The sequence below is a fragment of the Zalophus californianus genome, chromosome 17, assembly GCF_009762305.2.
Source record: "Zalophus californianus isolate mZalCal1 chromosome 17, mZalCal1.pri.v2, whole genome shotgun sequence".
Taxonomy (NCBI): domain Eukaryota; kingdom Metazoa; phylum Chordata; class Mammalia; order Carnivora; family Otariidae; genus Zalophus; species Zalophus californianus.
In genome coordinates this window covers 49552409-49562795 of record NC_045611.1, presented here as the reverse complement: position 1 = coordinate 49562795, position 10387 = coordinate 49552409, and the positions used below count along the sequence as shown (strand labels likewise).

At 50.6% G+C, this 10387-nt stretch overlaps 1 protein-coding gene across 1 annotated transcript in view; it reads left to right on the top strand.

The window, feature by feature from the left end:
* Positions 1-3126: 3126 nt before the first annotated feature.
* Positions 3127-10387, top strand: part of ZNF229 (zinc finger protein 229) — a 67194-nt gene continuing 59933 nt past the window's right edge. Inside the window, 2 exon segments of the mRNA XM_035724905.1 lie at positions 3127-3485; positions 5453-5543. Of these exon segments, the coding sequence (XP_035580798.1) occupies positions 3466-3485; positions 5453-5543 (111 nt within the window). The 5' untranslated portion in view covers positions 3127-3465.

The window sequence follows — 10387 nt, the reverse complement described above, 5'->3', positions numbered from 1 at the left end:
CGTTTATAAGGATGGTACAGCAGTACCTGGCATAGAGTGGTACATAAATATTTACCATTATCTGTTTCACATTCGATGCCTTTCTAGCCTCTCTTTGATGTTCATTTCTTTTAGTTAATTCTCTTGGGTCTTGTGGTTTGTAATCATATCTGCTAATCATAGTAATTTTGCATTCTCTGTGCCTAACGGTATGACGCATATCTATTTTTTTTTTTTTTTGAGAGATAGAGTGTCCTAGCGGATGGGGAAGAGCAGAGGGAGAGAGAGGATCTCCACTGGTTGTGGAGCCAGATGTGAGGCTGGATCTCATGACCCTGAGATCAAGACCTGAGCTGAAATCTCGAGTTGGATGCTCAACCAACTGAGCCACCTGGGTACCCCATGATGCATATCTATTTTGTACTGAAGTTTTGTTTTTAAAACCAGTCCCTGTTTTTCGAACACATACTGAAACACAGATGAAATGAAATAATGTGTAGGAGTTGCTTCAAAACCACTGGAGGAGGAGGCCAGTGGAAAGCACAGGTGGGGCTAGAGATGAGAAAAGATCCAGTGGAAAATTAAGTTGCATGACGGGCCAAAGAGGGTGCCCTTTAACTAGTCTCTCTACTTTCGTGCTGGAAATTTATGTAACAAAAAGTTAAAAAAAAAAACCAATAAGTTACCTACTTCCATTTAAAAAAACAACTATATTTAACCCTCAACATTAGAGCGATGCCCATTAAAAAGAGAACACAATCAAGAATGTCACTTCTACTGTGAAAATGATAGCCAACACAATCCAAATGCAAGGAAATATCTGGCTAAAAATATTGGCAAGGAAGAGATGAAATAATTATCTGTAGATGATTGTCTTACTAGAAAAGCCAAGAGTATCAAAGGAAATACAATAAAAATTCCTAACATTTCAGGGGTGCCAGGGTGGCTTAGTCAGTTAAGCATCTACCTTCAGCTCAGGTTATGACCTTGGGGTCCAGGGACTGAGCCCCGTGTTGGGCTCTCTGCTAAGCAGGGAGTCTGCCTCTCTCTCTCTCTCTCACTTTCTCTCTCGCGTGCGTGCACGTTCATGCTCTCTAAGAGATAAGTAAAAATCTTTAAAAGAATAAAAAATCAACCACAATAACCAATCATAAGAAATTTGGGGGGTAGAGATTACATTTCAAATAGCAATAATTTGTTGTTAGAAGTTATGTGAAGAAAACTACAGGAGTATTTTGACAGTAATAAAAAAGAAAACCTTTAAAATGTCATATTTTCATACAGCAGGGCTCCAATTATCAGCTTCTCCCTGGTGGGGTGGAAATAAACATCACTGTTTTCTCACAGGGTGATTGCGCCAATTAACGAGATGTTAAGGTGTTTAACAAAGGGCCAAGAACCTTTATTTATTCAAAACAAACCAAGTATTTATTGAGCATCTATTATGTGCTAGGTACCTTAGGATGCTGGGGATACGGCACTAATCAAGGTAGATACAAATCCTTTCCCTCATGGAGTTGACAGTCTAGTGGTGAAGGCAGGTAACAGACCAAATAAATACCCACAACATATGATTATGTTAGTGAAAATTTCTCTAGAGAATAAAGATGAGGGAAGCAGGGAGTACGTGGGGAGTGAAGGGTTTGTTTGCGAGCTTTCAACGGTTGATGGGGGAATGCCTCATGAGAAGGTGACATCTACCTAAAGACTTAGATGGCTGGAATCCAGGGGAATCCTCAAAGTAAGAGCCTGCCGGCAGCATGAATACCACATGCAAAGGTCCCAAGGTGGGAGCCTAAGGGAGGTGCTGGAGAAGGTGGAAAGGCCAGCGTGGCTGGAACTGAGAGAGAAAAATGGTCAGATGAGGCAAAAAGCGAAGGGGAGGGATAGAGAACAGATCCTTAAAGCCTTACAGGCAGAGAAAGAACTCAATTTAAAAAAACGAAAGGATTCTTGCTATTTTACCATCATGAGCTACAAAAACCTATCAGCAGGTCAGATTCTTGAAGGACTTGAGCTCCCTGGACTGTGTAGCGGGCTTGTAGCCACTATCTTTGGGCTCGAGGACCAAAAAGGAAACCGCGCGCGCGAAGCGTCTGACAAAGCAGTGGGCGCCCGGGAGGGGTCCCCGCCCTTCCATCGGATCCCGTTTTCACGGCCGCTCCTGGGCGTCCAGCCGGTCCCAGGCCAGCCTTTCCCAAGTTAGCCACTGCCTACGCATCGGGGCCCAGACCTGGCCCTCCAGGTCCTGCTCCTTGTCTCGGCGCCCCGCAAAAACTCGGGCACACAACAGACACAGCCCCCAGCAGCTACCCCAACCGGGCGCGTGTGGCCGTAATCCCCAAGCTCGCCTCCGGGAGGAGCTGGGCTCCCGCCTAATCGCCGCCGGCGCCGCTGAGGCTTCTGGGAATTGTAGTCCCGGCTCGCCGAGCCCAAACGCACTTCCGGGTTCGGCCAGAAACGCAGCCATTGTCCCGCGCGCGCTGGCGCCTGCAGTCGCCGCGTGCCTGGGGTCGGACATTAGTCGAGCGGCCCTGCGGATGCCGACTAGGGGAGGGGGGCCGAACTAACTTAACCCGAGTCTGTAGTGTGCAGAATCGGCGCCGGGGGTTGTTTAACCCGACCTCGTCCTGCCGCAGGGCCGTGCCGGGCCCTGAAGCTGGGACAGGCCCGGCCTCGGCCGCGAGCCCGTGGACGCCCAGGTCGGTGAGGGGCGGGGCGGCGCTGGGTGTCCCGTGCGCGCATGCGCAGGGTGTAGGCGGGAAACGGGTTGGGAGTGTTGGGTGGGCGATCTGGTACCTTCGCGGGCGGCGCTTTAGCCTTGCGTCCCCGAAGTAGGTGGAGATACTGGTGCAGCTGCAGATTCGGGACCGAGGGCCTGCGCGAGTGCTTGATCGGGTAGTGCTCTTGTCCCAGGCCTGAGAATGCCCAGGTTGGTGAAGACAGGCCATACGCTGGGATGTGGGGAGATCCTGAGAACCCCGCCTTCCCCTCCACCAGTGCTAGGCCGGTTTAGTGCAGGCTCAGAGGACTGAAGCCCGGGTTGATGGAGTACTCAACAGCAGATTTGGAGGAGAGGGGCTGTGCCACTATCCCTGTATTTTGAGTAGGCGTTTGAGTAGGAAGCATGGAGTGGGAGGTGAGATTCTGGGCGATTGGCTTGGGGACCCGAGGGGCGCCCTAGGTAGTGGAGAGACCAGGTTTGAGCTGCTGATTCTTGCTCCAGAAGAGGCAGTGCTGCTTGAGCGAACCCTCTGAGAATCGTTGATGGGCTGCAGACTGCTAGGTTGAAGGAGGGACCAGGGCCGGGAGGTGGGTTCTAGGCAGACCGCTCCCTGCACGTGCTGGGGGTGTTTGAATGGGAAGCAAGAATTTGGACTGGTAATCCTGGAATAGCGCAAGGCGCTAGGGCATTCAGGTTTGGTGGAGACTTTGGGTTAGAGGTGCAGAATTGGCGTCCAGGAAGAACAGAGCTGCAGCATCTGCATGAGATTGACAGCGCTTTGGTAAGGAAGCAGGGTGCTACGAGCATGATCTCAAAGTAGGCATTCTCAGGACCTTTGCTCAGGGGCTGCTCTGCTTGCAGGCACGAGAATGCCCAGGGACAGAGGGACAGAGTCTGGGCTGCATATTTGGATCTGGAGGGGGCTGTACTCTGTGGCATTCAGGGGCTCACATTTGTACTGGAGGAAGCAAAAGGGCCTGGTTCCCATGGGAGCTGCTCTATCATGAGCTTGAGAACCCCCAGATGGTGAGTGCTCAAGTCCCGGGGCTGACTCTGGAATTCTTTGCTCAAGCTACTGTTTGGGTGTTCTGATATTCTGGTGTGTGAGCAGGCAGTGGGGCAGGTGACCCTAGAATCCTCCAGAGGCTTGTGGGTACTTGAGGTATCTCGGGTATTGAGGTGCAGAGTGGGAGATGCAGCTTCTCATCTCAGGAGCAGGGACTGCACAGTACTCTCGGGCTGGTGGAAGGCCCAGGTCCTGGGTGCAGATTCTGGGAGTGAGCCTGCTCTGTGTTGTGCCAGCAGGAGGAGGGAACCTAGGTGGGTGGCCTGGGGCAGTCGCTGCTGGAGCTGCAGGTTCTGGTCTTGGGACACCTGGCATTTGGGCAGAATGGGGAGGCATGGGCAGTCCTAGGACCCTGGTACTGCCTGAGGATGCCCAAATGAGTGGAGGGAGCACCTGCAGATTCGGGGCTATGGAGGATTAGGGCTGCTCCATGTCCCCTTGTGCTCACACACTGGTATTTGGATGGGAAAGAGGAGGCTGGAGGTGGGAATTAGAGGGTACTGGGGGTCTTTGTGCAGAGGGTGCATTAATCACAGCCTGGCGGTACCCAGGTTGGTGGGAAGACAGGATCTCCCTAAGCAGCAGGTGCCCAGAAGGACATTTGGGCAGGTGTGGCTCAAGTAGGGGCCTATGGATGTTGGTGGAGGAAATGGTGTGTGTGCAAGTTCAGGACACAGCTGCATTGGGAACCCACACTGTACTGTTGGAGTGAGACTCCGGTGGGGGTAAGGGGGTGTGGATAGGAGGGGGAGGATGGGGTAGGGTTGGTAAGATGGTGTGTGGGCTTGGATTTGCCAGGGGCTGTTCTAGTCTCAGACCCAGAAATATTGAGCCGGCACAAAGACAGCCGAGGTCCACATTCTGGGCCTCAGAGCGGGTGGCATGTGCTGGAGTTTGTCAGGAAGCTCCCAGGCCCATGCCGGCTCTGTTGCTGATTCAGGCCTGAGGATACCCATGTTGGTGGAGGGACCAGGTCTGAGCTACATGTTCGGGGCTCAGGAGAGTTTGGGGCTGGGGATCCGGCTGGTGCTGTTCTGGTAGGGGCCAGTAGACCGCAGGATGGTGCAGCCAAGCTCCATGAATACGCTTGGTTATTTGAGCAGGAAGTGGGAGGTGATTCATGACAGGTTGCGAGAGGGTCAGGCCAGGTTAATGGAGGGGTCGGATCCTGGGAGGGGTGGGGCTGTGTCACGAGCTTCATGCATTCAGTCGGGGAGTGTGATTCTGGGTGGTCAGTCCCAGAAGCCCAGCTCCTTGCCCAAGGAAGGGGTGCTGGTTTAGGGCTGCAGACTCGGGTCATGGCGGGGGAGGAGTGCACACTAGGGGGTCCTCAATGTGCTGGGCATTTGTGAGGATTCCACAGCCCAGTGGGGCAGGGAGGGACTGACGTGTACTGCAGATTTTGGTGGAGGGCAGAAGGCTTTGTTTGGGCATGACTTATAGTTAGGGGGTCCAGAGGCCTGTGATAGTAGTGGGGGTACCCGTTTGTACCAGAGCTGCAGAGTCTTGGCCTGGGAGAGGGACTGAGGGACTCTACGTGCATGCACAGCTTTTCAGGTAGAAACCTCTAGAGGCAAGCTTGCCACGGGGAATGCGTCCTGGAAGTGGAGACTAATCCAGGGAGGGGGGCGCCACGGTGGACCTGCGCCAGGTTGCTCTTCTAAGGGCTTCTACCCTTGCAGCTCAGGACCCTCAGGCCTCTGCCTGTGCCTGGAGGAGAGCATGGAAGAGCAGGATGAGAAGCCCCCAGAGCCCCTGAAGACCTGTGCCCAGGTGAGTGGAACTTTCCTTCCTCGAGGAGACCCAGAGCTTAGAGCTTGCTCCCCACCCCACCCCACCCCTGGCCCCACAGCCCAACCCTCCAGGCTTGGGAGCTGACCTGGCTCTCTTTGCAGTGTTTTGGGGGCTTTTGGTCTCTCCTGACTTGAGACACTCTACATTTTAGGAGGCTCCCTGCATTTCCTCACCATTTTAACCCAGATAATTCTTCCCGGGAGGAGTTTCGCACCCTGTATCAGAGGCCCTTAGAGTACTGATTCCCCTGGGGCAGCAACTCCCAGTTTTGCTTGGGAACGAGCAATTGGAAAAAATTGAGAATGGGCCATGCAGGAGAAATGTTAAAGAGTTATGGGGAGACCATGAAATGGAATATGCTGTGGACATTGATGTGAGAATGCGTATTTCCCAACATACAAAGATATGTAGGATCTATGTTAAGTAAATAAGGTTTAGAAACGATCGTCTTTTTTTTTTTTTTTTAAAGATTATTTATTTAGAGAGAGGGAGAGAGAGAATCCCAGGCAGACTCTGCTGAGTGTGGAGCCCGACATGGGGCTTGATCTCATGACCATGAGATCATGACCCAAGCTGAAACCAAGAGTCAGATGCTTAACCGACTGCACCACCCAGGTTCCCCCAGGAATGATCATCTTTTTAAAAAGGGATGTAGTTTGTGTGTGTATAGAAAATGTGTTAGAAGAGTATAAATATGCCAGTTAACAAAGATTATGTGCAAGTTACATCCCGAGTGACTTTATGTTTTCATTTCTTGTCTATCGTTTTCTGCTTCTGTATAGCACATTTTAAGGTTAAGAAATCAACAATTTAAAGCATTTCCCTACGACAAATATTCTTTGAAAACATTTAACTTCTTAAAAATGTTCCGTTAGAATTTCACTCCCCCTTCCTAAACAGTTCAATCCTGAAGCCGTTAGGTGGGTCACAGCCGGGTAGGGGTCTGTGGTTGAGGGAGGGCTCCATCCTGTGGGGTGAGAAGGGTGTCCGTGTGTGGGGGCATCAGTGACCAAACAGGGTGAGGAAGGTGGCATTGAGAGCCGGAGCCCAAGTGGGGTGAGGTGAGTGTCCGTCTGGTGGGGGGGATCTGCTTTGGGGTGAGAGAGCCAGAGCAGGTGAGAAGGGCGTCCACAGAGGGGACAGCCCAAGTGCAGTCAGTCCATGCAGAGGGTGACCCATGTGGTGTAAGATGCTGGGGCCGGGGGCACCTGTCGGTGTGGTGCGTCACACCCGAAGCAGGTTGAGGTTATCAACGCATGAGGGAAGCCCAGCGTGGGGTATGACAGCCCGAGCCCAGGCCAGAAGTCGAGGTCATCCATGTGGCGTCCAAGTCCAAACGGCATGAGAGTGAGTCCCTAAGAAGAGGCCACCTGCCTGCAGAGTCAGAGGCTGAGGAGGGTGAGGAGGGTGAGGAGGGCCAAGTCCAGGGGCGCCGAGGAGCATCTGTGTGGGAGGGGGAGTGGCAGTGGGGATGGGAGATGAGTTATCCGCAGGGGCGGAGGTTGGCCAGGTGAGTAAATATCATAAGGCTCATGGAAGCCGGGGTTCCCGCAATCAGATGTGGCTAGAGCAGCAGTGGAATGCACTTTAGTGTTCAGTGGGGATTGTAGGTATTGATGTGGCTCGTGGTTTTCGTATGATCCTATTTCTGTCCACTGTCAGGGCCTGGGAACAGTGACATTCTGATACCAATATGCACGCCTGGCACCCAGATTTCCGCAGAAATAACCCCAGAATTTATGGGCATACTGTTAGTAGATATTTAGTGTTCCGTGTTTTGCTGTTACAAATAGCACTTTTGTAAATGTTTTTGTGTATGATTCCCTGTTCAGTTGACCCTTGAACAAGGCAGGGGTTAGGAACACCTACCCTCTTGTATAGTTGAAAATCCATGTGTAACTTTTGACTTCCCCAAAATTTAACTACTAATAGTGCAAGAGTTTTAGAGGGAGTTATGCATTTAAATTTAGATAAGTACATTCACACTTTGTCAAAACTACAAGTAAAGTGTGCTTTGATTGTGACCATTGGCATTCTGCTTTAAGCTAGTGACCGGATATTTTTCTGGAACCTTCATAGTTCTTTTGCCATTTTTTTCTCTGTTACATGACTGAACTAGCAATGTGTTCATTATAATTTTTACCTTCATCACATATTCATTGATTGCCTAGCCAGTGTAAGGCCCCATGTGAGGTGCTAGGGAGAAAGCTGACCTCGTTCTCAGACGTGAATGCTCTTCTTGTATATTCCAAGGCTACACAGGAAAAGAAGAAACATCTTCCTTCTTGTATTAGTCATCTGTGGTTTCATACCCCAAAACTCAGCAGCTTAAAACAACCAAAATTTTCGATCGCACACAGTTTCTTAGGGTCAGGAACCTGGGAGCAGCTTCTCTGGATGTTTCTGGTGCTCAGCGTCTCTGACAAGGTTGCGGCAAATTGTCGGCCTGGGCTGCTCTCTTCAGAAGGCTTGACTGGGTAGGAGGACCCCCTTGCCAGCTCACTCACATGGCTGTTGACAAGAGGCCTTAGTTCCACACCACACAGACCTCTCTCCAGGGCTGCTGGTTTCTCCTGGAGCAAAGGACCTGAGAAAGAGAGAGAGAAGAGAGAGAGCGCTTAATTGCACACAGCCAAGATGGAAACCACAGTGTCTTTTACCATCTGATCTCAGAAGTGACACAGCATCACTTTTTCTTTTTCTTTTTTCTTTTTTTAAAGATTTATTTGTATGAGAGAGAGAGAAAGAGCATGAGTGGGGGTGGGGAGGAGCAGAGGGAGAAGCAGACTCCCCACTGAGCGGGGAGCCTGACTTGGGGCTCGATCTGAGGACCCTGAGATCATGACCTGAGCCGAAGGTAGACACTTAACCGACTGAGCCACCCAGGCGCCCCAGCATCACTTCTTCTGTAATCTGTCAGTCACACAGACCCGCTGGTATCATGTGGGCAAGGACTGCGTAGGGTGTAAATTCCAGGAGGGTGGGGGCCATTGGGGGCCATCTTAGAGGCTGGCTGGCACACTTCTCAACTCTGAGTGTCCCCTAGTAAGTTTTAATCATTATCAGAAGATGCGCAAGTACTTTGGGCCTGATGGATACCAGTTAAAGCCCCAGCAGGAAGAGAAATCAGGGGAGCCCAAGTCTTGGCGCTAAGTGAGGGGGGTGAGTCCAGTGAGCCAGCCTGCTGGACATCACCCGAGAGATTTTAATCTCTCAAATATTGGTAGTGGCTGGGCCAGGGAAGGCCCTGCCTGCTGTCGGGGGCTGAGACCAGAACCCTGCCACACGGGTGGTAGAGCCTCATCTGTCCCCTGTCAGTCTCAACATGCAGAATTGATTTTAAGTGTTCTCATCATACCCCCGCCCCCCCCCCAAAAATCGTAACTGTGTGAGGTGCTGGACACGTTAATTAGCTTGATTGTGATACTCATTTCATAGTGTCCACATATCTAAAAAAAATCCTGTTGTTCACCTTAAATATTAGATAGTTTTTGTCAACCATACCTCAGTAAAGCTGTAAATAAATAGTTAATAGTGAAAAAAAATAAAAGGCTTTTAATTCCATTCATATGCCCCAAACCCTGCCCATATGTCTAATCCTTTCAAATTCTGATAACTCACATGTGCTCCTACTCAATACTGAGGTACAAAGATGAAAAATAATTCTTTACAGCACCCAGCTCGTGACCCAGGGGAGAGGTGTAGAAATGGAAGCAATAATACAAGGAGAGAGTGATTTTACTGTTACAGTAAAGGTAAAAGAGCTAAGAAATCCTAAGGGAAGAAGAGACTGTGTGCTGTCCGGGAACGCTTCCTGGAAGAGGTGGCCTGAATGATGAGAGTTTGAGCCATGGGGCAGAGGAAAGGGGCAGAGTTTGGATCAGGCAATTGGCGCTTGGACCATCTCTGGTGAACTTCGTGGACTTAAAAAGTTTGCTAAACATTATTACCATTAATCTCTGCGTTGGTGAAAGAGACATATTACTCCTCCCTTCAAAAATGTTTAGATAATTGGGGCACCTGGTGGGGGGGCTTAGTCATTAAGTGTCTGACTCTTGATTCGGCTCAGGTTATGATCTCAGGGTGCTGGGATCGAGCCCTGTGTCAGGCTCCACGCTCACTGGGGAGTCTGCTTGAGGATTCTCTCTCTCTCTTCCTCTCCCTCTGCCCCTCCCCCTGCTCTCTCTCTCTCTCAGATAAATAAATAAATCTTTTTTAAAAAATGTATGAGATATTCTATGTTGAATACTCTGTGGTTGTTGAAACATACCTGGCAGGTGACCGGTGACATTATCTGGAGGAAACTGCACCAGCTAAGATACAAATACAGGGGACATTCCTAAAATAGTAATCCAGTGTGGGTGGGTGTTCACACACTTTTGTGACAAGGTGGTTTTTGAACATTTAGTTTGAATAAGTCAGTAGGAGTAGGTTCTGGAGGCTGGTGCTTTGAATTTTAGAGGAACAAGGGTACCCATCAGAGGTTTCTGCTAACCAGCAGAGCAGCTGGGTTCTCCGCAGTGATTTGGTGCCTCCCGGGACCACGTTCCATGTACCTTCTCTCGGTGGTGGTTTTATTGTCCACACGCGTGTACGAAGTGCCCACTCTGTGTCAGTACTGATTTAAGCACAGTGAAGCCATGTTGAACAGGAGACAAGAGCCAGCTCTTACGGAGCCCGCTCTAGTGGAAGTGGACAAAACCCAGAGGTGTGAGGACATGGTGATGCAAAGGAGCGAAAGCAGGGGACAGGGATGGCTTCGGCTGCTTGGGTGGGGGCGGGGAAGGACATTGAGGCAGAATTGACTCTGAGCAGACTGGTCT